Source organism: Ictidomys tridecemlineatus, chromosome 2, assembly GCF_052094955.1.
Source record: "Ictidomys tridecemlineatus isolate mIctTri1 chromosome 2, mIctTri1.hap1, whole genome shotgun sequence".
In the NCBI taxonomy this organism is placed as follows: Eukaryota; Metazoa; Chordata; class Mammalia; order Rodentia; family Sciuridae; genus Ictidomys; species Ictidomys tridecemlineatus.
In genome coordinates, this window is record NC_135478.1 from 11,439,166 (window position 1) to 11,463,686 (window position 24,521).

At 39.6% G+C, this 24,521-nt stretch overlaps 1 protein-coding gene across 1 annotated transcript; it reads left to right on the top strand.

Annotated features, from left to right (window-relative positions):
* Positions 1-6,252: 6,252 nt before the first annotated feature.
* On the top strand, positions 6,253-7,188 carry LOC101974793 (olfactory receptor 7A17). The gene has a single exon (XM_078026122.1). The coding sequence runs from the start codon at positions 6,253-6,255 to the stop codon at positions 7,186-7,188; it is 936 nt and encodes a 311-aa protein (XP_077882248.1).
* The last annotated feature ends 17,333 nt before the right edge of the window (positions 7,189-24,521 follow it).

Genomic DNA, 24,521 nt, shown 5'->3' on the forward strand with positions numbered 1-24,521 from the left:
AGGTATGGGTACAGTGTAATACTTTAATACTTGTGCACACTAAGTTTTGATAAAGTGAAGATAATTAATGCTTCCATCTACTCCTAACTAGATCTGCTCTGGAGACTTTGACCTCCTTTATCTAAGTAATTCATAAAAAGATATAAAACATTACTATAAACAGTTCACCTCATGTGCTCAATTGAAGAACATGTTCAATAAGGTTTAACTGTTTTTATATATAATTGTTATAAAAATGACATCCTTGATCCTATGGAGAGAACTGGAGGTCACTATGTAAAGGGCAACAAGCCAGGCACAGAGAGACAAGTACAGTAGGACCTCACTCACATGTAAAAGCTATAGAAGTTGCTCTCACAGGAGCACAAAGCAGAATGCTGGTTCCCAGAGGCTGGAAAGGGTAAGGGAGCAGGAGGGTCAGAGAAGGTTGGCCCCAGGGTACTAAGTTGTAGTCAGGTAGGAGGAATTGGTTCTTCTGTTCTGTCGCACAGTAGGGTCTTGATAAGGTCCTTCATATTACAAAAATGATGGGATCCAATATCCTTTGCAATTATTGCTTTATAATTATACATAAATTGGGAATTTATTTTGCCATAATCATAAAGCATGGAATACAATTGGCTCCAACTTAAAACCCAGTACCTCCCTTTTCCTTTCACTCTCCCTGAACTATGTCACCTTCCTGTTTTCTACCAGTCTGCAGTGTGTTCACCACAAAGAAATGATAAATCTTGAGGAGGTAAATATGCTTACCTTGATCTGGTCATTTCCCAGTGTATAAAAGTATGGAAACATCATATAATGCCCTAAAAATATGTGACACCAAAATGGCACCATTAATTTAATATCAAGTAAGTTAACACCCCCCAGTGTCCTTTATTCTGAAGTTAATCTGGGGAAACAAGAAATCCTGTCATTTACAACAGAATAAAGGGGACAACTTCAGAACAATGTTGTGAGGAATAAATGAAGTTTGTGGAAATACCTGTGGGTCCACAGAATGTGGTCATGGTACGAGGTGTGAATACGACATGTGTGCCTGTGGATTTGTAATTTTCTTAAGAGTTGAGTCATCCACCCACACAAATCTGCAAGTACATACAAAATCACCTTTCATTTTGATATTTGAGAGAAGAGATGAAAAGAGCCACTTTGAATGAGCATGGTATGAGAAGGGAGATCAAGTATTGGTGCCTGAAGATTCTTATCTCTTCAAACTCATACTCACATCCTAAGGTAAGAGCCATCATTTGATCCCTCATTAGAAACATGTGAATTTATCAGATACATGACATTGCAGGTATTGTTGTCATAGCATGATGAATACAGCAGGTGTTGTCTTACGGATTCACATTTTATACAAAAAGAGCTTAATCCTCTGTTAAAGAGGTATAGAGAAACACCAGAGACTGTGTCCCCAACACGAATCTGTTTTGAGGACACAAGATAACTCACCAGGGCAGGTTTCTTAGTTTCACATGTGAAAGAAAACTATAACTCACAGGAGGGGTATGGTGGTAGGAGGTCTGCACTTTGGGAAGATGGGGCCTGTAGATTGGTGGTAATGTGGGCTGATCCTCCTGACTCCACTCTGATCTCAGGAGAATCTTTGCAAACTCTTTCTTTCCTGATTATAGTCCAGAGTCCTGCAGGGAAATCAGGTGCTTGGAGGTTGCAGTATAAAGAAGGACGTGTGACTAGTGAGAAGGCAGAGAAGCTGTAGGCTGTGATTGCTCTTGCTCTCCCTGAGTGCACGTCCTTGGGACTTACTTCATTCTTCAGGATCTTCAAATCTGACATGAGGACCAAAGCTGTACCCATTCCTCTTCTTTTCTTTGGCATCAGAGCCTCACTCTGCTCCTTCAACATCCAGGGAAGAACTGACGCATGTTCAGACTCTCCCACCAGAGATGCCACCCAGGTGAGCCTGAGGACCCAGCAGACACTGCAGGAGAGGACTGAAGAGAAGGAAGGCAGGAGCTTCCACCTGAGGTTCCCCAAGAGGCCAACTAGCCTGGCCTGCAGCCCAGAGATGGTGGTGTCTGTTGCTCACTTAATTGACTTATTAATGGATTTATAAGATGCTAAAAGTGTCCCAGAAATCAGCAAAACAGGTCATTGTTGACCATCAACTTACAGTTGCATAAGATCATTTAGAACATGGATGGGAGGTATAAAGTTTGGAATCACAGTAAATGTAAGTCTGAGTACCTTTGCAAGGAAGGGAAATGGAAAATCCAGAGTGAACAGCAGAGGGATGTACAGTGGTGGGAGATCCTTTATAAAAAAATTGCAATGGGGCATATTTTAGCACACTTTCAATATTTGTGGGAAAGATGCTGATTTAGGATTTTTTTTGTAAATAAATCTCTGCATCAGAAACTCTTAATACAGAAATATCACTGAATATTCTTCCACTCTTGGTATTAATCCACATAAAAATAAATTTACTTAAGTGAAAAATAGATATGCTAAAGAGATTTATTTTATAAGTGCATTGGAGGGATGTTGAATTCTCTATTTCAGATTTTTAAAATTCTTTGCTTTGAATTGGAGGGTATTCCTTCCCATTTTTTTTCTTTTCTATATTTCCTGCAATTTATTCTTTCAAAGAGAATTTTTTTCCCTGATTTTGATGTTGGAAATTGTTCCTTTTCCATGAGCACAGCAACCATGTGGAGATGTATCTGTGGCGAGTGTCTGAATGTCTTCAGATTTTAACGTCTTTCAACAGATGAGTATTTGTTATTGAGATCATTACAACGCTCTTCATTATGAAGAATCTGACTCAATAATGTGATATTTCTTCCTATGAATCCCCACTTTATCGAAAATGCTGGTAAAGGTTCTTCTGGACTAATAAGACAAATTTTCTACATATTTCCAAATTATTTTCATATCTCTTTTATGTCTCTGTGCCTCTTGATTTTCCACACTTTGTTACAGGTGTATTTCCAGACGCCTCATCACATTTGGCCAGCTGTTGGAAGGTGTTCCTCTTCATCATTTCACTAAAGATTATGCCCATCATCTACAAGTAAATTTAAATTTATTTTTTTAGCTAAATCATAACATAATATCTGACTTCCTGATCTTTTATTTCTAAGAGTCTAGCAATTTATTTTTATATTTTATTCTCAGTACCCTGATCTGATCACTATATAACATAAAAATGTATCAAAACATCACAATATACACAATAAACCTATACAGTTATTATGTGTCTAACAAAATAACACTTATGAGAAAATAGAAACAAAACAAGATCAACCAGAATTTATGTCACATACAAAAAAAATGGAATCAATGAAATGGTCAGTGATAAAGAGATTCAAAGCTCCTTATACTGATTTGATCACCGCACAGCACACACATATAGTGGATTACCACCTATAGACTTAGTGAACAGGCACAAATCTGTGTGAATTTTAAAACTGGGAGAAAAAAACCTGCCATATCTGCTGCGAATCTAGGGAAAAGTCAATGGTCAGGTGAAAGGAACAGCAACAGGAAGACAGATCTGCTGTTTCCTATTAAAAGTTCCCCACTTTGCTGCAGGTACTTGGGATATCTCCTGTTGTCAATTGTTGATTTTTGACCTTTGGTCATTTTTTCTAATGTGTATGGACTGTCAGACGCCTTGACATGAGGAAGAGGAAGAGTGGGAGGAAGGAGGGGAAGGAGGGAAAGTACTTGGAACTGAAGGGGAACAAAACAGGTTCCCTGCATGTGAGATTGTGTCCAAATGACCCCAACAGGGCTGGGGCTGGGGCTCAGGGGCAGAGCGCTTGCCTAGCAGGTGTGAGGCACCGGGTTGGTTCCTCAGCACCACACAAAAGAATAAGTAAATAGAATACAGGTATTGTGTCCACCTACAGATAAAAACACTTTCAAAAAATAACCCCAACCTTACGTATCACTGCAATGTAATAATATAAACATTAAAAACTAGGTTAAAAAATGTCACTACTTTGGTCTTTTAGAAAACATACTTTTATTGTTTATGGTTTTAGCTGAGCACCCAGTGAGGGTCACTGGGTTTGGAACGCTGCCAGGACCAAGGCAGCCTTTTCCTCCTGGAGAAGAGACACCTGGGCTTGCAAGGTCCTGTTCCCTGGGTCCACGTCAGCTCTCTCTCTGCCCTCACCTCTTCATGTTCTGTCCACCCCTTTGTGTTCTCTGTCCTTTTCCCTCACTCCACATCCTTCTCTATTTCTCTTCCTCCCTGTGTTGACTGCACAGATTTTCATGCTCCTTTTTAAACACAGAAAAGAAGTGTGTTCCTGTGTGTGTGTGTGTGTGTGTGTGTGTGTGTGTGTGTTTATGTGCCTCATGGAGGGGGGCTCGGAGAAGTGGTACTCAAACTTTTATATTGCAGGTGACTCTTGGAAGCTAGAGGTTAGAACTTAACCCTCAGGTGGTAGTAAGGGAGGAATCCTTTGCAATTCTCAGAATGTGTTTGCAGGAAATTTAAGGGGGAAACAGGTTCAGGGTGTGGATGAAGGACTCCCTGTACCTTGTAGCCTCAGAGGTCAATGAGGCCAACTCATTCCTCCACATTCTCTGACACCATCTCTCATCACTCTCCTACTTGATCCTTCTCTGGCCAAGGGATTTCTATTAAGCCTTGGTTATCCAAATAAAGCATGTTCCTCAGGAATGACTGTCCCCCAGTGAAGACCACACCCCTGAGGATGACTTGTGGGTCCTGCCCTGCCTTCTTTGTGGGCTCTGTTTGGATGCCCCTCTTCCCGCTGGTTTTCCCTGAATTGCTGTAAAAGCACAACTGCCTCTCTATTATTTCATTTTCCTCTTAGTACCCATCACCATGGGACATATTAAGTGATTTTCACCATTTTTGCTTATGTTCTTTCCCTCTCTTTGGATAGTGCTGACTTTTTTTTAACCTCATATAGATTATTGATACAATGCCTGGAATGTAGTTGGTATTTAATATTTAGTTATTGCTTTATATTTAATAACATGTAATTATACAACTTTATTAGTATAACTTTTTATTTCCATGCATGTATAAATTGTGTAATAATTGCACAAGGGTAATTAGTTAATCACCTGAAACGTTTATCATTTCTCTGTGGTGGAACATTCTGAATCCTCCACTCTAACTATTTTTAAATATGTAATATATCACTGTTAATTATAATTCCCTACAGTGCAGTACAAACCCAGAAGTCATTCCTCTCCTCTAATTGTGTGTTTTCTTGCCTTGAGAAGCTTCTCTAAATCCCTTTGTCCCCACCACGCTCCTCAGCTTCTGGTGACCATCTTACTCTGCTGCACTTCTATGATATCAGCTTTTACAGAATCTGCCTATGGATGATGTCATGTAGCTGTAGTGTTCCTGTACCTGGCTTATTTCAGTTCACATAATGTCCCTCAGGTTCATCCAGGTTGTCCCCAATGACAGGATTCAATCTTTTATTAACAGCTGAGTATTATTCCACTGTGTACTAGATATATACAAATGGCCAATAGCCATATGAAAAATGCTCAATTGACAAATATCAGGGAAATGATACTCAAGTTGCCATAGAATAATATCTTATTCCAGTTAGGAGGTCAATTGTAAAAATTTCAAAGATAATAAGGGCCAGTGACTATGTAGATGAAAAAAAAAACACTACTTATCCAGAGTTATTTGGAATACAAATTAATGAAGCCATTATGAAAAACAATTCGGAGGTTCTATAAAAATTAAAATGCAGTTATCACATGATGCAGTAATCCCAGTATTGGGAATATAGTCAGAGGAAATGAAATGTGTGTCATAGGAGATATCTGTCCTTCCATGTTTACTGATGCACTATTCACTGTAGCCAAATTACAGGAACCATCAGAGTGTACATCAGGGGTGCTCCTTTTATACTTCTAAAGGCTCTATTAATGTTCCCTTTAGAGTTCTGAAATAGATGACTTCCTAGGAAAACCCTGAGAGTGAAAGAGGAATTCATCATCAGAGATGGCACAGTATCCCTTAGGGGAACACAATACATGCACATTATATAGAAGTTAATTAATTTCCGTTCCATTGTTTTTACTTTTTGTTTATTGTAAGGCTAATGATGGAATTCTGGGCCTTGCACATGTTAGAGAAGCACTCCTTAATGGAGCTACACACCCATTCTTAAAATTAATTTCTTTAGAGCAAAATATGTTTTGTCTCTCTTCAATGATGTAATACCTGTCTATGAGAAGATGTGTTTTTCTCTTTTTCTCATTTCTGGTAGTCACATGCATATTGAACCAGGAAATGATAGTCAACAGTTAGAATTCCTTCTTCTTGGACTTGTAAAGGACACAGAATTACAGCCCCTCATCTTTGGATTTTTCCTGTCCATGTACCTGGTCACTGTGCTTGGGAACCTGCTCATCATCCTGGCTGTCATCTCAGATTCCCACTTGCACATGTCCATGTACTTCTTCCTCTCCAACCTGTCATTTGTGGACATCTGCTTCACCTCCGCCACCATCCCCAAGATTCTGGTGAACATCCAGACACAGAGCAAGGCCATTACATATGCAGGTTGCATCACCCAGATTCACTTTTTTGTACTCTATTTTTTTGGATTGGATGATTTACTTTTGAGTGTGATGGCCTATGACCGGTATGTGGCCATCTGTCACCCCCTGCACTACATGGTCATCATGAACCACAGACTCTGTGGATTGCTAGTTCTGGTGTCCTGGGTTGTGAGTGTCCTACATGCATTGTTACAAAGCTTAATGTTGGTGCAGCTATCCTTCTGCTCAGACTTGGAAATCCCACACTTTTTCTGTGAACTTAACCAGTTAATTCAGCATGCCTGCTCTGAAGCCTTTCTTAATGAGGTGGTGATATATATTGCTTCATTCTTGCTGGGAGGTGGCCTCATTGCTGGCATCCTTTATTCTTACTGCAAGATAGTTTTCTCCATCCGTGCAATCTCATCAGCTCAGGGCAAGTACAAATCATTCTCCACCTATGCATCCCACCTCTCAGTGGTCTCCTTATTCTATTGTACAAGCCTAGGTGTGTACCTCAGTTCTGCTGTGACCCAAAACTCACAATCCACTGCAACAGCCTCAGTGATGTACACTGTGGTCACCCCCATGCTGAACCCCTCCATCTACAGTCTGAGGAACAAGGACATCAAGCTGGCTCTGAGAAGATTCTGTGAGAAAGAATAAAGTGTCAATTTTTGGAGACTGAATAAGTGCCCCTGATTGCAGGGCTCAGAGCCTCCAAGTCAGAATCTGGGATTCTTTATCAGATTCTGGAAGCAGAACTTGCTCCTTCTCCTTTATTCCTGCATTTCCATTTCTTTGATTTTGACTTCTGCATACAATTCCACTGAATCATTATATTTTGCACATTCTGATCTCTATGAAATTCATTCCTTTTCATTTGTCATTTCTGAACTTTCTCAAAATATTACAATCTATGGATGAGAAATTCTTGAAAATTTTCATTTGTTCCATGAGATATAATTTTATAAATAAGTTAACCTCAAATGACATATGTCACGATATTAATTACTTATTTTGCTAAAAATAGTCACAATTTATATTCAAATGTGAAAATATTTGTCAATTAACACTGTTTTTATAATTTAATTGTGAAGGCAAATCTGAGAAAAAAATATTTTTAGTACTATGGATTGAACCCAAGGGTGCTTAACCACTGAGAAATATCCATGGACATTTCTGGTTTCTGTTTGAGATAGTGACTTGCTAAGTTATTTTGGGCCTCACTAAATTTTTGACGCTGACTTTCATCTTTGATCCTCCTGACTCAGCCTCCTGAGTCACTGAAATTAGAAGCATCCACCACCATGCCTGACAGAGTTTAGATCTTCAATTGTGTGTTCGTGATTTATTGCCTGTATGACTTCCGGAATTTCCAATCTTTATAAGGTAGCCTTTAACATACCATGGCATTAGCTGGTCATTAGGTCTTATTCTCAATTTTTTGGATGCTGTTTCTTTTTCAGCATGGTGTCCACAGTGCCTAACAGTCATGGACAAAACATGTCCCCAGTGGTACCTACTTCACTGTTTCCCAGGTACATATTTCTATGTGCTAGACAACATTTTTGAAATGCTAGCAATATATTAATGGTTAATAGATTAATGGTTCAAAGATCCAGGCTCTAGATGAATGGTTCAAAGGTCCAGGCTCTGGGCACAGAGGGGAGTAGAGGGGGTTGTAACAGGGCAAAACTTGGGACATGTGACTGATGGGAGCTATTCTGGATTTTATTTTGAATATCATAAATTATTGTAAATGTGAGGTTCAGCATGGCATTTCCACACCTGCCAACAGTGTGCACTGATCAAATCCAGCCTCCCTTACCCACCATCTCCAACCCCTTCCCAAGATCTAGTAATCTCTATCCTATGTTCAGGGTGACATTTTACTTTATTTTTTCTAACCTCCACTTGAGACACCATGAAGTTCTTGTCTTTCACTATCTGCCTTCTTCACTTAGCACAATATCCTCCAGGTCCATCCATATGGCCCCAACACTGACTTGTTGATAATGGGCTGTGGCTTTCTATCAATCAAGACATAAGATGTACAGAAGACTGTGGTGAAGTTTCCTTTCTGATTGGGATAAAAATATTGGATATTGAAATAAACAGATTTGGGACAATAAGAAATGATGGCATCTGACGTTTTATTGTTCTCACTCTCTGCTGTGTATAGAGTAGGGGAGATGATATAGAGGGACGTGTGATTTACACTCTGGCTTTTACTACTTAAGAACCTCTCCTGCTACCTCCCTTCTGCACACACATCAGAATCCCACACTCTTCTGTTATTGCCAGAGTCCTGAGTTCCTACATTCAGGCAACCTCATCAATAACATAGCAATGTACTTAGCTTCTATCATTGTAGAATTTCAACTGTCAGAAATCAGTTCAAAGCCTTTTCTGCATGTGGGTCTAAATCATTGGTAATGTCCTTGCATGCTACACTGGCTTATGTGAGTTAGAATTCTGTAACTGTAACACAATACCTGACATAATTGATTCATAAGGAGATAACATTCATTTTGGCTCACAGTTTTCAAGATTCCAATCTGTTTGCATTGGCCCCATGGCTGGACCTTATTGAAATGAGCACATGTTGAGGGGTGCAAGCATGTGTCAGAGGAAAGGTACTGACATCAAGGACTGGAAGTAGAAAAGAAAGAAAACAGATTGGTGTCCTACAATCCCTTTCAAGGGTAATTTCCAAATGAACTAAGACTTCCCACTAGACCTTCCTCTTAGCATTTTCAGCACCTCCCAATAGCACCAAGCTGGGGACCAAGCTTTAACACAGGGCCTTTGGGTGACACTTAAGATTGAGACTGTAGCACTGGCCTTGAGGTCTTCCTCAGTTCTGCAGGCACTTTGTTGTCTAGATGACCTTGATGTGGCCTTGGTGTCACCCACATGTTGAGCCCCTTTGTCTACAGTCTGAGGAGCAGGGAGTTGGAGGGGTCAGGTGGATGGTGCCCCAGTGAAGGCCATGGCAGGACTCTCCTGGGCAGCAGTGGGCACTACATCAAGGGCCCTAGAGCCTGGCCTCCTCCATCCAGCCCTTTGACGACTTCAGCTTTCACAGGTTTTAAAGCCACTCCTCCCTGGGGTCTCCCTACAGGAGCTCCCTGTCCTCAGGACTGTTCCTGAGGTTCCACATTGGATCAGCCTTTTAACATTCACCAGGAAATCTCAGTTGTGTGAACATAACAGGGCACTTTCCCAGATATCTACAATAAGGGATTGTCTTTAATTTTAACAAACCAAATCTTATACCTTTAACACGTAACCTCACAAGTGATGCTGGGGGATCCTTGTTACCCTGGAAACTCACTTGCAGATCTGTGTTCTGAGATGATGCAAATGAGACCAACTCTGAAGATTTCCTGACTTTTTGTGGGATCCTCTTTCCTTCCCATCATCCTCAACTTACTGAAGTTTTCCTCTCACTCACTATAAATTCCTACAAATTCTGAACCCTATCTCATCTGTGCCTGCAACTGTGAAGTCTAGTACAGTTCCTGGTAAGGAGTCTGTCCTCTGTGAATATTGTTGAATAAAATAAAAATTAGGAGATGGTTTAAGAGAAAAAAGAGGATGTCTGACCCACAAAACTACACATGGGCACGTTAACTAAGAGGCTTTGAGGTAGGAAAAAATAAAAAATCCAGACTCATGGTGGTAGATCTTGATAATAACAAAATAGAGGGAGTGAAATTAGCTTCCAAAGACGTACCTGCACTTCCCAATGTTCCTGGGGCAGTCTTCACAGAAGTCAAATGTGGCATATGTATAACTGAGTGCTCTTCAGCCTTCAAGAAGAATGAAATCCTGCCATTTATAAGAGAATAAAGGGGACAGGCCATTGTGTCCCATGAAAGAAGCCAGACAGAAGCAAACACTGCTTGTGCTCCTATGTGGAGGCCAAAGGATCCTCAATCTACATACGGAATAGTCGCCCAGGAGGCTGGGAACTAGGCAGGAGGAGAAGGGAGGCTGGATAACAGGTACAGGAACTCAGGTGAATCGGAAGACCCAGTCCTGAAGTTCCACATTGTGTGGGAGTGGTTGGTGGCTGCAATGCCCTGATCTTATCATGTGTTTTATGAAGATCTGAAGTGAGGAGCACAAACCTGCAATCATACTGTAATGATATGGTGAGGGAAGGTTTCCTTAAGCTGTTTTGTTCAGCACACCTTGTGTGCATGTGCTAAAAATATCAGGTTCACCTTGTGGATATGTACAATCACTTGTCCATTAAATTAAGATTTTAAAACTCCACTCAGCATTTGCCACATTGTTGGACCATCTGATACACACTGTCTCTGGAGGTTCCTGGTCACTCCCTCACCAGGTAGCAGGACCTTATGGTCACCAGGCAACCAGCTTGAGGTCACAAAGAGCAGGCCTTGGTCCCTGATCTCATGTTAAGATGGCTCTAGAGAAGCTTTCCTAAAGAGTAAATTAAGCTCAGAGGAGACAAGAGCTTTAGATACAGACTCCTGCTTCTGGGGTTCTCCCCAACAAAGAATCACTCTGTCTCTGGGTGTTGCAGATTTAGGACTACAGCAAACACCAAGGTAAGGTATTCAAAGTCCCCTTGATGATTTTAATGTGATTTTCTCTGTGTACTCATGTAATTGACCACATGTTCCTAAGTCATTTGTATTTATTCTTTTAGGTCACTGACTCAGGCACATTGACCATTTTCTTGCATTTCAAAAATTATAATTGTTTTGAAATAATTTGCATATGTCTATTTTGAATTTGGGGATTTCATTTCATTTAAATTTAATTTATTTTAGGATGAATCTTATTATTCATATTTGAGGTTTGCAACCTAATTTTATAGGGTAAATATAACTAGGTAAATAATTACAAATAATGATGCAAATATCCACAATATACAAAAAAACTTCCCCTCCTTTGAAAAAATTTCTTATCAATTATTTAAATTTATTTCTAAAAAATTTGTTCCAGTTCACTATACATGACAGCAGAGTGCATTTTGACACATTATACATAAATGGATTATGACTTCTCATTCATTCGGTTTAAATGATGTAGTGTAGTAACACAGGTCATATATATGTGTGTACATAGTGTAATAATGTCTCATTTATTCTATTATCTTATCATTTTTTTTCCAAATACAATAACTTTATTTTTTATTTATTATTTTTTTATTGTTGGTCATTCAAAACATTACATCTTTCTTTATATATCATATTTCACAATTTGATTCAAAAGGGTTATTAACTTTCATTTTTACCCCGTATACAGATTGCTGAATCCCATCAGTTACATCAGTTACATTTCCATTGATTTACACATTGCCATTCTAGTGTCTGATGAATTCTGCTCTCTACCCTATCCTCAACTATCCCCCCTCCCCTCCCTTCCCCTCCCCTCTTCTCTCTCGACCACCTCTACTGTAAAACATTTATTCCACTTGTATTATTCTTCCCTTACCCCTCACTTCCTCTTGTATGTAATTTTGTATAACCCTGAGGACAACTTTCCTTTTCCTGCAATTTCCCTTCTCTCTCCCTTTCCCTCACACCTCTCATCCCTATTTAATGTTAATCTTCTTCTCCTGCTCTTCATCCCTATTCTGTACTTAGTTACTTCCCTTATATCAAAGAAGTCATTTGGCATTTGTTTTTTAAGGATTGGCTAGCTTCACTTAGCATAATCTGCTCTAATGCCATCCATTTCCCTCCAAATTCTATGATTTTGTCGTTTCTTAAAGCAGAGTAATACTCCATTGTGTATAAATGCCACATTTTTTTTATCCATTCATCTATTGAAGGGCATCTAGGTTGGTTCCGCAATCTTGCTATCGTAAATTGTGCTATGAACATCGATGTAGCAGTGTCCCTGTAGCATGCTCTTATTAGGTCTTTAGGGAATAGACCGAGAAGGGGAATAGCTGGGTCAAATGGTGGTTCCATTCCCAGCTTTCCAAGAAATCTCCATACTGCTTTCCAAATTGGCTGCACCAATTTGCAGTCCTACCAACAATGAACAAGTGTACCCTTTTCCCCGCATCCTCTCCAGCACTTGTTGTTGTTGGACTTCATGATGGCTGCCAATCTTACTGGAGTGAGATGGTATCTTAGGGTAGTTTTGATTTGCATTTCTCTGACTGCTAACGATGGTGAGCATTTTTTCATGTACTTATTGATTGATTGTATGTCCTCCTCTGAGAAGTGTCTGTTCAGGTCCTTGGCCCATTTGTTGATTGGGTTATTTGTTATCTTATTGTCTAATTTTTTGAGTTCTTTGTATACTCTGGATATTAGGGCTCTATCTGAAGTGTGTGGAATAAAGATTTTTTCCCAGGATGTAGGCTCCCTGTTTATCTCTCTTATTGTTTCTTTTGCTGAGAAAAAACTTTTTACTTTGAGTAAGTCCCATTTGTTGATTCTAGTTGTTAACTCTTGCGCTATGGGTGTCCTATTGAGGAATTTGGAGCCCAACCCCACAGTATGTAGATCATAGCCAACTTTTTCTTCTATCAGACACCGTGTCTCTGATTTAATATCAAGCTCCTTGAACCATTTTGAGTTAACTTTTGTTCATGGTGAGAGAAAGGGATTCAGTTTCATTTTGATACAAATGAATTTCCAGTTTTCCCAGCACCATTTGTTGAAGACGGTATCCTTCCTCCATTGCATGCTTTTAGCCCCTTTATCAAATATAAGATAGTTATAGTTTTGTGGATTGGTTACTGTGTCCTCTATTCTGTACCATTGATCCACCCGCCTGTTCTGGTACCAGTACCATGCTGTTTTTGTTACTATTGCTCTGTAGTATAATTTGAAGTCTGGTATCGCTATACCGCCTGATTCGCTCTTCCTGCTTAGCATTGTTTTTGCTATTCTGGGTCTTTTATTATTCCATATGAATTTCATGATTGTTTTATCTATTTCTACAAGAAATGCTATTGGGATTTTGATTGGCATTGCATTGAACTTATAAAGAACTTTTGGTAATATTGCCATTTTGATGATGTTAGTTCTGCCTATCCATGAACAGGGTATGTTTTTCCATCTTCTAAGGTCTTCTTCTATATCTTTCTTTAGGGTTCTGTAGTTTTCATTGTATAAATCTTTCACCTCTTTTGTTAGGTTGAATCCCAAGTATTTTATTTTTGGGGGAGATATTGTGAATGGAGTAGTTGTCCTCATTTCCGTTTCAGAGGATTTGTCACTGATATACAGGAATGCCTTTGATTTATGGGTGTTGATTTTATAACCTGCCACTTTGCTGAATTCATTTATTAGCTCTAATAGTTTCTTTGTAGACCCTTTTGGGTCTGCTAGGTATATAATCATGTCATCTGCAAATAGTGATAATTTAAGTTCTTCTTTTCCTATTTTTATGCCTTTAATTTCTTTCGTCTGTCTAATTGCTCTGGCCAGTGTTTCGAGGACTATGTTGAACAGAAATGGTGAGAGAGGGCATCCCTGTCTTGTACCAGATCTTAGAGGGAATGCCTTCAATTTTTCTCCATTCAGAATGATGCTGACCTGTGGCTTATCATAGATTGCTTTTACAATGTTGAGGTATGATCCTGTTATCCCTAATTTTTCTAGAGTTTTGAACATAAAGGGATGCTGTACTTTGTCGAATGCTTTTTCTGCATCTATCAAGATGATCATATGGTTCTTATTTTTAAGTCTATTGATGTGGTGAATAACATTTATTGATTTCTGTATATTGAACCAGCCTTGCATCCCAGGGATGAATCCTACTTGATCATGGTGTATAATTTTTTTGATATGTTTTTGAATCTGATTCGCCAGAATTTTATTGAGGATTTTTGCATCTAGGTTCATTAGAGATATTGGTCTGTAGTTTTCTTTCTTTGAAGTGTCTTTGGTTTAGGCATCAGGGTGATGTTGGCCTCGTAGAATGAATTTGGAAGTTCTCCCTCTTTTTCTATTTCCTGAAATAGCTTGAAAAGTATTGGTGTTAGTTCCTCTTTAAAGGTTTTGTAAAACTCTGCTGTATACCCATCCGGTCCTGGGCTTTTCTTAGTTGGTAGTCTTTTGATGATTTCTTCTATTTCCTCTAATGTTATTGGCCTGTTTAGGTTGTCTATATCCTCCTGACTCAATCTGGGCAGATCATATGACTTAAGAAATTTATCGATGCCTTCACTATCTTCTATTTTATTGGAGTATAAGGATTCAAAATAATTTCTGATTATCTTCTGTATTTCTGAAGTGTCTGTTGTGATATTGCCTTTTTCATCCCATATGCTAGTAATTTGGTTTCTCTCTCTTCTTCTCTTCATTAGCATGGCTAAGGGTCTGTTGATTTTATTTATTTTTTCAAAGAACCAGGCTTTAGTTTTGTCAATTTTTTCAATTGTTTCTTTTGTTTTGATTTCATTAATTTCAGCTCTGATTTTAATTATTTCTTGCCTTCTACTTCTTTTGCTGTTGTTTTGCTCTTCTTTTTCTAGGATTTTGAGATGAAGTATGAGATCATTTATTTGTTGGTTTTTTCTTTTTTTAAGGAATGAACTCCAAGCAATAAATTTTCCTCTTAGAACTGCTTTCAATGTGTCCCATAGATTCTGATATTGGGTCTGTGTTTTCGTTTAACTCTAAGAAGTTTTTAATTTCATCCTTTATGTCTTCTAAAACCCATTGATCATTCAGTAACCTATTGTTCATTCTCCAAGTGATGCCTGATTTTTCCTTCCTTCTTTTATCATTGATTTTCAGTTTCATTCCATTATGATCAGACAAGATGCATGGTATTATCTCTACTCCTTTATATTGTCTTAAGAGTTGCCCTGTGACATAAAATATGATCTATTTTTTGAGAAGGATCCATGTGCTGCTGAGAAAAAAGTGTAACTACTTGATGTTGGGTGGTATATTCTATATATGTCAATTAAGTCTAGGTTGTTGATTGTGTTATTGAGTTCTATAGTTTCCTTGTTTAACTTTTGTTTGGAAGATCTGACTAGTGGTGAGAGAGGTGTGTTGTCTCCCATGATTATTGTATGGTGGTCTATTAGACTCTTGAACTTGAGAAGCGTTTGCTTGATGAACATAGCTGCACCATTATTTGGGGCATATATATTTATGATTGTTATGTCTTGTTGGTGTATGGTTCCCTTGAGCAGTATGTAGTGTCCCTCTTTATCCCTTTTGATTAACTTTGGCTTGAAATCTATTTTATTTGATATGAGTATGGACACTCCTGCTTGTTTCCGCAGTCCATATGAGTGGTATGATTTTCCCCAACCTTTCACCTTCAGTCTATGTATATCCTTTCCTATGAAATGCGTCTCCGTAGGCAGCATATTGTTGGGTCTTGTTTTGTGATCCATTCAACTAGCCTGTGTCTCTTAATTGGTGAGTTTAAGCCATTAACATTTAGGGTTATTATTGAGATATGGTTTGTTCTTCCAGCCATTTTTGTTTATTAATGTTACTAAACCTGATTTGTTTTCCTCTTTGATTACTTTCCCCCCTTTACTGTCCTACCTCCCAATGTTGGTTTTCATCGTTATTTTCTACTTCCTCTTCCTGTAATGTTTTGCCAAGGATTTTTTGAAGAGAAGGTTTTCTAGCTGCGAATTCTTTTAACTTTTGTTTATCGTGGAAGGTTTTAATTTCATCTTCCATCCTGAAGCTTAATTTCGCTGGATACGCGATTCTTGGTTGGAACCCTTTTTCTTTCAGTATTTGAAATATGTTATTCCAGGATCTTCTAGCTTTCAGAGTCTGTGTTGAGAGATCAGCTATTATCCTGATTTGTTTACCCCTAAATGTAATCTGCTTCCTTTCTCTTGTAGCTTTTAAAATTCTCTCCTTATTCTGTATGTGTCTAGGTGTGGATCTCTTATGATTTTGCACATTCGGCGTCCTGTAGGCTTCTAGGATTTGGGATTCTGTCTCATTCCTCATGTCTGGGAAGTTTTCTCGTATTATTTCATTGAATAGATTATTTATTCCTTTGGTTTGGAGCTCTGTGCCTTCCTGTACCCCAATGACTCTTAAGTTTGGTCTTTTAATATTATTCCATAATTCTTGGATGTTCTGCTCATGGTTTCTTAGCAGATTTGCTGAGCTGTCTATGTTCTTTTCCAGTTGAAATACTTTGTCTTCATTGTCTGATGTTCTATCTTCTAAGTGATCTACTCTGCTGGTAGTATTCTCAGTTGAGTTTTTAAGTTGGTTTATTGCTTCCTGCATTTCTAGGATTTCTATTTGTTTGTTTTTTATTACCTCTATCTCCCTGTGTAATTGATCTTTTGCTTCCTGTATTTGTTTATGTAGTTCCTTGTCAATGTGATCTTTCATTGTCTGATTTTGCTGTTTCATGTCTTCCTTGAGACTCCAGATCATCTTAAGCATGTATATCCTGAACTATTTATCTGTCATTCCATCTGATGCAGCTATTGCCTCTTCTAAAGTTGAGTTGACCTGCATTGCTTGTGGTCCTTTCTTTCCTTGTCTTTTCATACTGCCGCGTGGTTAAGAGCCGGGCGGGTGGGACGGCCTCTCGCAGGGCGGGTGTGGTGGCCGCTCGCAGAGCGAGAGCCAGGCCTCCTGTGAGAGCGCAGATGGCGGAGGCCGCCTGCCGGTTCGGGCGGGGCGGGTCGCGCTGCTCCGGATGCCGGCCACTTACAGAAGGGGGTGCTGGCTGCGGGACTGGACTTCTGCATCTGCCGTGGAGCCGCCTGTGGAGCCGGGCAGCTGCGGCCACATGGTTAAGAGCCAGGCGGGTGGGGCAGCCGCTCGCAGAGCGAGAGCCAGGCCTCCTGTGAGAGCCCGGATTCTGGAGGCCGCCTGCCATTTCGGGCGGGGCGGGCAGTGCAGCTCCGGGTGCCGGCTGCTTACAGAAGCGGGTGCTGGCTGCGGGACTGGACTTCTGCACCCGCCGTGGAGCCGCCTGTGGAGCCGGGTAGCTGCAGCCGCGTGGTTAAGAGCCAGGCCGGTGGGGCAGCCGCTCGCAGAGCGAGAGATGGGCCTCCCGGGAGAGCCTCTCGCAGGAGTGGCTGAAGGCTGCAAGACTGTACCTCTGTGCCCGCGTGGCCAGCCAAGATCACTTCTCTGGGACAAACTGTCACTTCCAATAAACCTACCAGTTCTCTGCTGGTCTCCTCTTAAGGGAATTTTGCTAGAAGTTCCTCTGTAGGTAGGCTGTGGCTGTTCCAATGGGTCCTTCTGATCCTGTTAAAGTGGAGACATTGGAATCGCTGCTTCCTCTCTGGCCGCCATGTTGGATCTCTATCTATCTTATCATTTTTGACATGCATAATTTAAAATATTTAATTCAATAATTTTCTTAATTGTGCAAATAGGGTATGGAATTAATTTAATTCATGTATACAGTGTGTAATGATTGTGTCAGGATAGTCAACAATTCTATTTTCTTAAACAATTTCAAAAACATGTATAATTAACATGTAATAATTGCATGTAGGTATGGGTTCAGTGTAATACTTTAATACTTGTGTGCATTAAAAGCTGTTAAAATGAAGATAATTAATGCTTCCATCTCTTTCTAACTACCTCTGCTGTGGAGACTTTGAGCACCTCTTTTCTATGTATTCATGAAAAGATATAAAATCTTACTATGAATAGTTCACCTCATGTGTCAATTGAAGAATGTGTTCAATAAGCTTTAACTTTTTTATATATAATTGTTATAAAATTGGTATCCTTGGTCCTATGGAGAGAACTGGATGTCACCATGTGAAGGGCAACAAGCCAGGCACAGAGAGACAAGTACAGCAGGACCTCACACACATGTAGAAGGCACAGAAGTTGCTCTCACAGGAGTGCAGAGCAGAATGCTGGTTCCCAGATGCTGGAAAGGGTAAGGGAGCAGGAGGGACAGAGAAGGTTGGGCCCAGGTCTTAAGTTGTAGTCAGGTAGGAAGAAGGGATTCTGCTGTTCTGTCGCACACTACGGTCATGATAAGGTCCTGCATATTTCAAAAATGATGGAATCCATTATCCTTTGCAATTAGTGCTTTAAAATTATAAATAATATTGGGATTCATCTAGCCATAATCATAAAACATGGAATACAATTGGTTCCAACTTAAACCCAACTTCTTCTCCTTTCCCTTCCCACTCCTTGCCCTATTTCACTTTCTTTTTTTCTACTAGTCTGGAGTGTGTTCACCACAATTAAATGATAAAGCCTGAGGAGGTAAATAAACTCACCTTGATCTGGTCATTACCCAGTGTATAAAAGTATGGAAACATCATATAATGCCCTAAAAATATGTGACAATAAAATGGCACCATTAAAAATTTAATATCAAGAAAGTTAAACCCCCCAGTGCCTTTTATTCTGAAGTTAGTCTGGGTAAATAAGCATAACCTCAGAACAATGTTGTGAGGAATAAATGAAGTGTGTGGAAATACATTGTGGATCCACAGACAGTGGTCATGGTACCAGGTGTGAATAGGACATGTGTGCCTATGGATTTGTAATTTTTTAAAGAGTTGAGTCATCCACCCACACAAATCTACATGTACATACAAAATCACATTTCATTTCGAAATTTGAGAGATGAGATATGAAAAGAGCCAACTTTGAATGAGCATGAAATGAGAAGGGAGCTCAAGTCTTGGTGCCTAAAAGATTCTTATCTCTTCAAAGTCATACTCACCTCCTAAGGTAAGAGCCATCATTTGGTCCCTCATTAGAAATGTGAGTTATCAGATGCATGACATTGAGGGTATTGTTGGCAAAGTGTGATGAATACGGAGATGTTGTCTTATGTATTCACATTTTATACAAAAAGAGCTCAATCTTCTGTTAAAAAGGGATAGAAAAAAAATTTCTAGAGAAACCAGAGACTGTCTCTCCAACATCAGTCAGTGTTTTGAGGACAAAAATAACTAACCAGGGCAGGTTTCTTAATTTCACACATGGAAGAAAACTATAACTCACAGGAGGGATATGTTGGTAGGTGGTTTGGACTTTGGGAAGATGGGGTCTGTAGATTGGTGGTAATGTGGGCTGATGCACCTGACTCAACTCTGCTCTCAGGGGAATCTATGCAAACTCTTCCTGATTATAGACCAGTGTTCTGCAGGGAAATCAAGTGCTTAGAGGTTGCAGTATAAAGAAGAACATGTGCCTAGTGAGCAGAAAGCTGTGGGATATGATTGCTCCTGCTCTCCTTGAGTGCACACCCTTGGGATTTACTTTATTCTTCAGGATCTTCAAATCTGACACGAGGACCAAAGCTGGACCCATTTCTGTTCTCTTGTCTTGTATCAGAGTCTCACTCTGCACTTTCAACATCCAGGGAAGAACTGATGCATATGCATGAAGACCCTCCCATCAGAGATGCCACCCAGGTGAGTCTGAGGACCCAGAAGACACTGCAGGAGAGGACTGAAGAGAATGAAGGCAGGAGCTTTCACCTGAGGCTCCCTGAGAGCCCAACTAGCCTGGCCTGCAGCCCAGAGATGGTGGTGTCCTTTTCCAGCTTAACTAATTTACTAATGGATTTATAAGATACTAAAAGTGTCCCAGGAATCAACAACAAAGGGTCATTTTGACCATCAACCTATTGTTTACAGAAGCTCATTTAGAAGATGGATGAGAGGTATGAAGCGTCAAATCAAAGTTAATGTAAGTCTGCGTACCTTTGCAAGGAAGGGGAATGGATCAACCCAGAGTAACAGCAGAGGGATGTATCCTGGTGTGAGATCCTAAAAAAATTACAATGGAGCATATTTCAGCATATTTTTAATATTTGTGGGAAAGATCCAGATTTAGGATTTTTTTTGTAAATAAATCTTAGCATCAGAAACTCTTAATATAGATATAACACAGAATCTTCTTCCACTCTTGGTTTTATCCACATGAAAGATAAATTTACTTAATAAGTGAAAAATAGGTATTCTAAAGAGTTTTATATTATGATTATTTCATAACCTGTCAAGGGAGTGCCTTGGAGGGATGTTGACTTCTCCATTTTGGATTTTTAAAAATGCTTTGCTTTGAATTGGAGGATATTCTTTCCCATTCTTTTTTTCTTTTCTTTTTTTTTTCCTGCATTTTTTCCAACAGCATGTTTTTCACTGATTTTGATGTTGTACTTGTTCCTTTTCCATAAGCACAGCACCTATGTGGAGATGCATCTGTGGGGACTGTCTGAAAATCTACAGATTTTAATATTGTCCAACAGATGAGTGTTTCTTATTGGGCTCCTGCCAGGGCTTTTCATTCTGAAGGATCTGACTCAACAATGTGATATTTCTTCACTTGTGAATCCCTATTTTATCAAAAATGCCAGTGAAAGTTCTCCTGTTCTAATAAGTCAACTTTCCAACATATTTCCAAGTTATTTTCATATCTCTCTTACATCTCTGTGCCTCTTGATTTTCCACATTTTGACACAGGTGTATTTCCAAAAGCCACGTCACCTTTGGCCAGGTGTTGGAAGGTGCTCCTCTTTATCATTTCACTAAAGATCATGTCAATCGTCCACAAGTAAATATGAATATATCTTTAGATAAATCATAACTTTAAATCCTACTTCCCAATCATTTCTTTCCAAGAGTCTAGCAATTTATTTTTGCATTTTTTCCCAGTACCTTGATCTGATCACTATATAACATATAAATGTATCAAAACATCACAATATACACAATAAACCTATACAGTTATTATGTGTCTAACAGAATAACATTTATAAAAAAATTTAAAAAAAACAAGGTCAACCAGTAATTGATGTTACATTAAAAAAAAATGGAATCAAGGAAATGGTCAGTGATAAAGAGATTGAAAGCTCCTTACCCTGATTTGATCATGGTACAGCACACATATATATTGGATTATCACCTATAGACTCAGTGAACAGGCACAATGATGCTGTGTGAACTTTAAACAGGGAGAAAGAGGCCTGCCATATCTGCTGAGAATCTAGGGAAAACTCAGTAGATCAGTTGAAAGGAACAGCAACAGAAGACAGATCTGCTGTTTCCTATTAAAAGTTCCCCACTTTGCTGTAGGTACTTTGGATATCTCCTGATGTCAATTGTTGATTTTTGACCTTTAGTCATTTTTTCTAATGTGTATGGACTATCAGACACCTTGACATGAGGAAGAGGAAGAGTGGGAGGGAGGAGGGGAAGGAGGGAAAGTACTGGGGACTGAAGGGGAGCAAAACAGATTCCCTGCATGTGAGATTGTGTCCAAATGACCCCAACAGGGCTGGGGCTGGGGCTCAGGGGCAGAGCACTTGCCTGGCATCTGTGAGGAACTGGGCTGGATCCTCAGCACCACTCAAAAAATAAGTAAATAGAATACAGGTATTGTGTCCACCTACAAATAAAATACTTTCAAAATATAGCCCCAAACCGTATGTATCAGTGCAATGCAATAATAAAAACATTTTAAAAGTAGGTTAAAAAACAGTCACTACTTTATTCTTTTAGAAAATATAATTTTATTGTTTATGGTTTTTGCTGGGCACTCAGCGAGGTTCACTGGGTTTGGAACACTGCCAGGACCAAGGAAAGCTTTTCCAACTGGAGAAGAGACACCTGGGCTTGCAGGGTCTTGTTCCCTTGGTCCACATCAGCTCGCTCTCTGCCCTCACCTAATCATGTTCCATCCACCCCTTTGCCTTCTCTCTCCTTCTCTCTCTCTCCCTATCCTTCTCTCTTTCTCATTCTCCCTCTGTTGACTGCACAGATTTTCATGCTCCTTTTTAAACACAGGGAAGAGGAGCAGCATTCTTAAGTGAGTCTGCTCATTTGTTCATGGAAAGTGTGTAGAGTGGGCTCTCCAGGTGCCCTGTCCACATTCTGTAGGGAAAAGATCATCTCAGCTGTGTTGTCGACACTCATAGCCTTGTCAGTGTGATTGGGGCTGAGAGCCATGGCAAAATCAGGCCTCCAGCCCAGGGTGTGTTGTGTGTTCCTGTGTGTGTGTGTGTGTGTGTGTGTGTGTGTGTGTGTGTGTGTTATATGCCTCATGGAGGGCTCAGAGAAGGGGTACCTGAGCTTATACATTGCAGGGCGATGCTTAGCAGTTAGAGATCAGAACTTAACCCTCAGGTGGTAGCAAGGAGGGAATCCTTTGCAATTCAGAGAATGTGTTTGCAGCACATTTAAGGGGGTAAGAGGTTCAGGGTGTGGATGAAGGACTCCCTGTATCTTGTAGCCTCAAATAGCAATGAGGCCAGATCATTCCTCCACATTCTCTGACACCATCTCTCATCACTCTCCTACTTGATACTTCTGTGGCCAAAGGCTTTCTTTTAAGCCTTGGTTTTCCAAAACAAGCATGTTCCTCAGGAATGACTGTCCCCCAGTGAAGACCACACCCCTGAGGATGACTTGTGGTTCTTCCCTGCCTTCCTTGTGGTCTCTGTTTGGATGCCCCCCTTCCTGCTGGTTTTTCATGAACTGGTATAAACTACCTCTCTACTCTTTCTTTTTTCTCTCAGTACCCATCACAATGTGGCATATTAAGTGATTTTACCAATTTTTGCTTATGTCCTTTCCCTCTCTTTGGATAATGGAGACATTTTTAACCTCATACAGATTTCTGATACAATGCCTGGAATGGAGTTGGTACTCAATAATTAGTTGTTTCTTTGTATACAACATTATTAGTATAACTTTATATTTCCATGCATTTATAAGTTGTGTAATAATTGTATAAGGGTAATTAGTTAATCACCTGAAACTATTATTATTTCTCTGTGGTGGAACATTGATTACTCCACTCTATTTTAAAATATGTAAGAAATTATAGTTAATTATAATTCTCTACATTAGAGTACAACATCAGAAGTCATTCCTCTTCTCTAATTATGTGTTTGCTCGCCTTGAGAAGCTTCTCTCCATCCCTTTGTCCCCACCATGCTCCTCAGCTTCTGGTGGCCATCTTGCTCTGCTGAGGTTCTATGACATCAGCTTTTACAGAATCGGCCTATGGATGATGTCTTGCAGCTTTAGTGTTCCTGTACCTGGCTTATTTCAGTTTACATAATGTCCCCCAGGTTTATCCAGGTTGTCCTCAATGAAAGGATTCCATCTTTTATCATCAGCTGAGTATTATTCCACTGTGTACTATACACATACAAATGGCCAATAGCCATATGAAAAATGCTCAATGCCAATTACCAGGCAGGTAAATCCTAATCATTCACCATAGAATAATATCTTATTCCAGTTAGAAGGTCTATTATAAAATGTTCAAAGATAACAAGGGCCAGTGAGAATGTGGAGGTAAAAAAAAACCTCCTTATTCAGAGTTGTTTGTAATGCAAATTAATGAAGCCATTATGGAAAACCATATGGAGGTTCTATAAAAATTTAAATACAGTTATCACATATTGCAGCAATCACAGTATTGGAATATAGTCAGAGGAAATGAAATGGATGTGGTAGGAGATATATTTCCTTCCATGTTTACTGATGCCAAGTTAACTGTAGCCAAGTTAACTTTTAACTGTAGCCAAGTTACAGGACGAACCAGAGTGCACATCAGCAGTGCTTCTTTTATACTTCTCAAAGGCACTATTAATTTTTCCTTTAGAATTCTAAAATACATGACTTCCTAGTAAAACTCTGAGAAGAGGAATTCATCATCAGAGATGGCACAGCATCCTTTAGGGGAACACAACACATACACATTCCATAGAAGTTAATTACTTTCCATTCTATGTTTTTTTTTCTTTTTGTTTATTGTGGGGCTAATGATGGAATCCTGGGCCTTGCACATGTTAGAGAAACACTCCTCCAGTGAGCTACACATCCTTTCCTATAATTTCTTTACAGCAAAATATGTATTGTTTCCTTTCAATGATATGAGAAACACCTGACTATGGGAAAATTAGCTATGCTCTTTTTTCTTATTTCTGGTAGTCACATGCGTGTGGAACCAGGGAATGATACTCTACATTTAGAATTCCTTCTTCTGGGACTTGAAGAGGACCCAGAACTGCAGCCCCTCATTTTTGGGCTTTTCCTGTCC

Coding starts and splice junctions, on each gene's coding strand:
- LOC101974793 (XM_078026122.1), top strand. CDS start 6,253: ATGCATATTGAACCAGGAAATGATAGTCAACAGTTAGAATTCCTTCTT.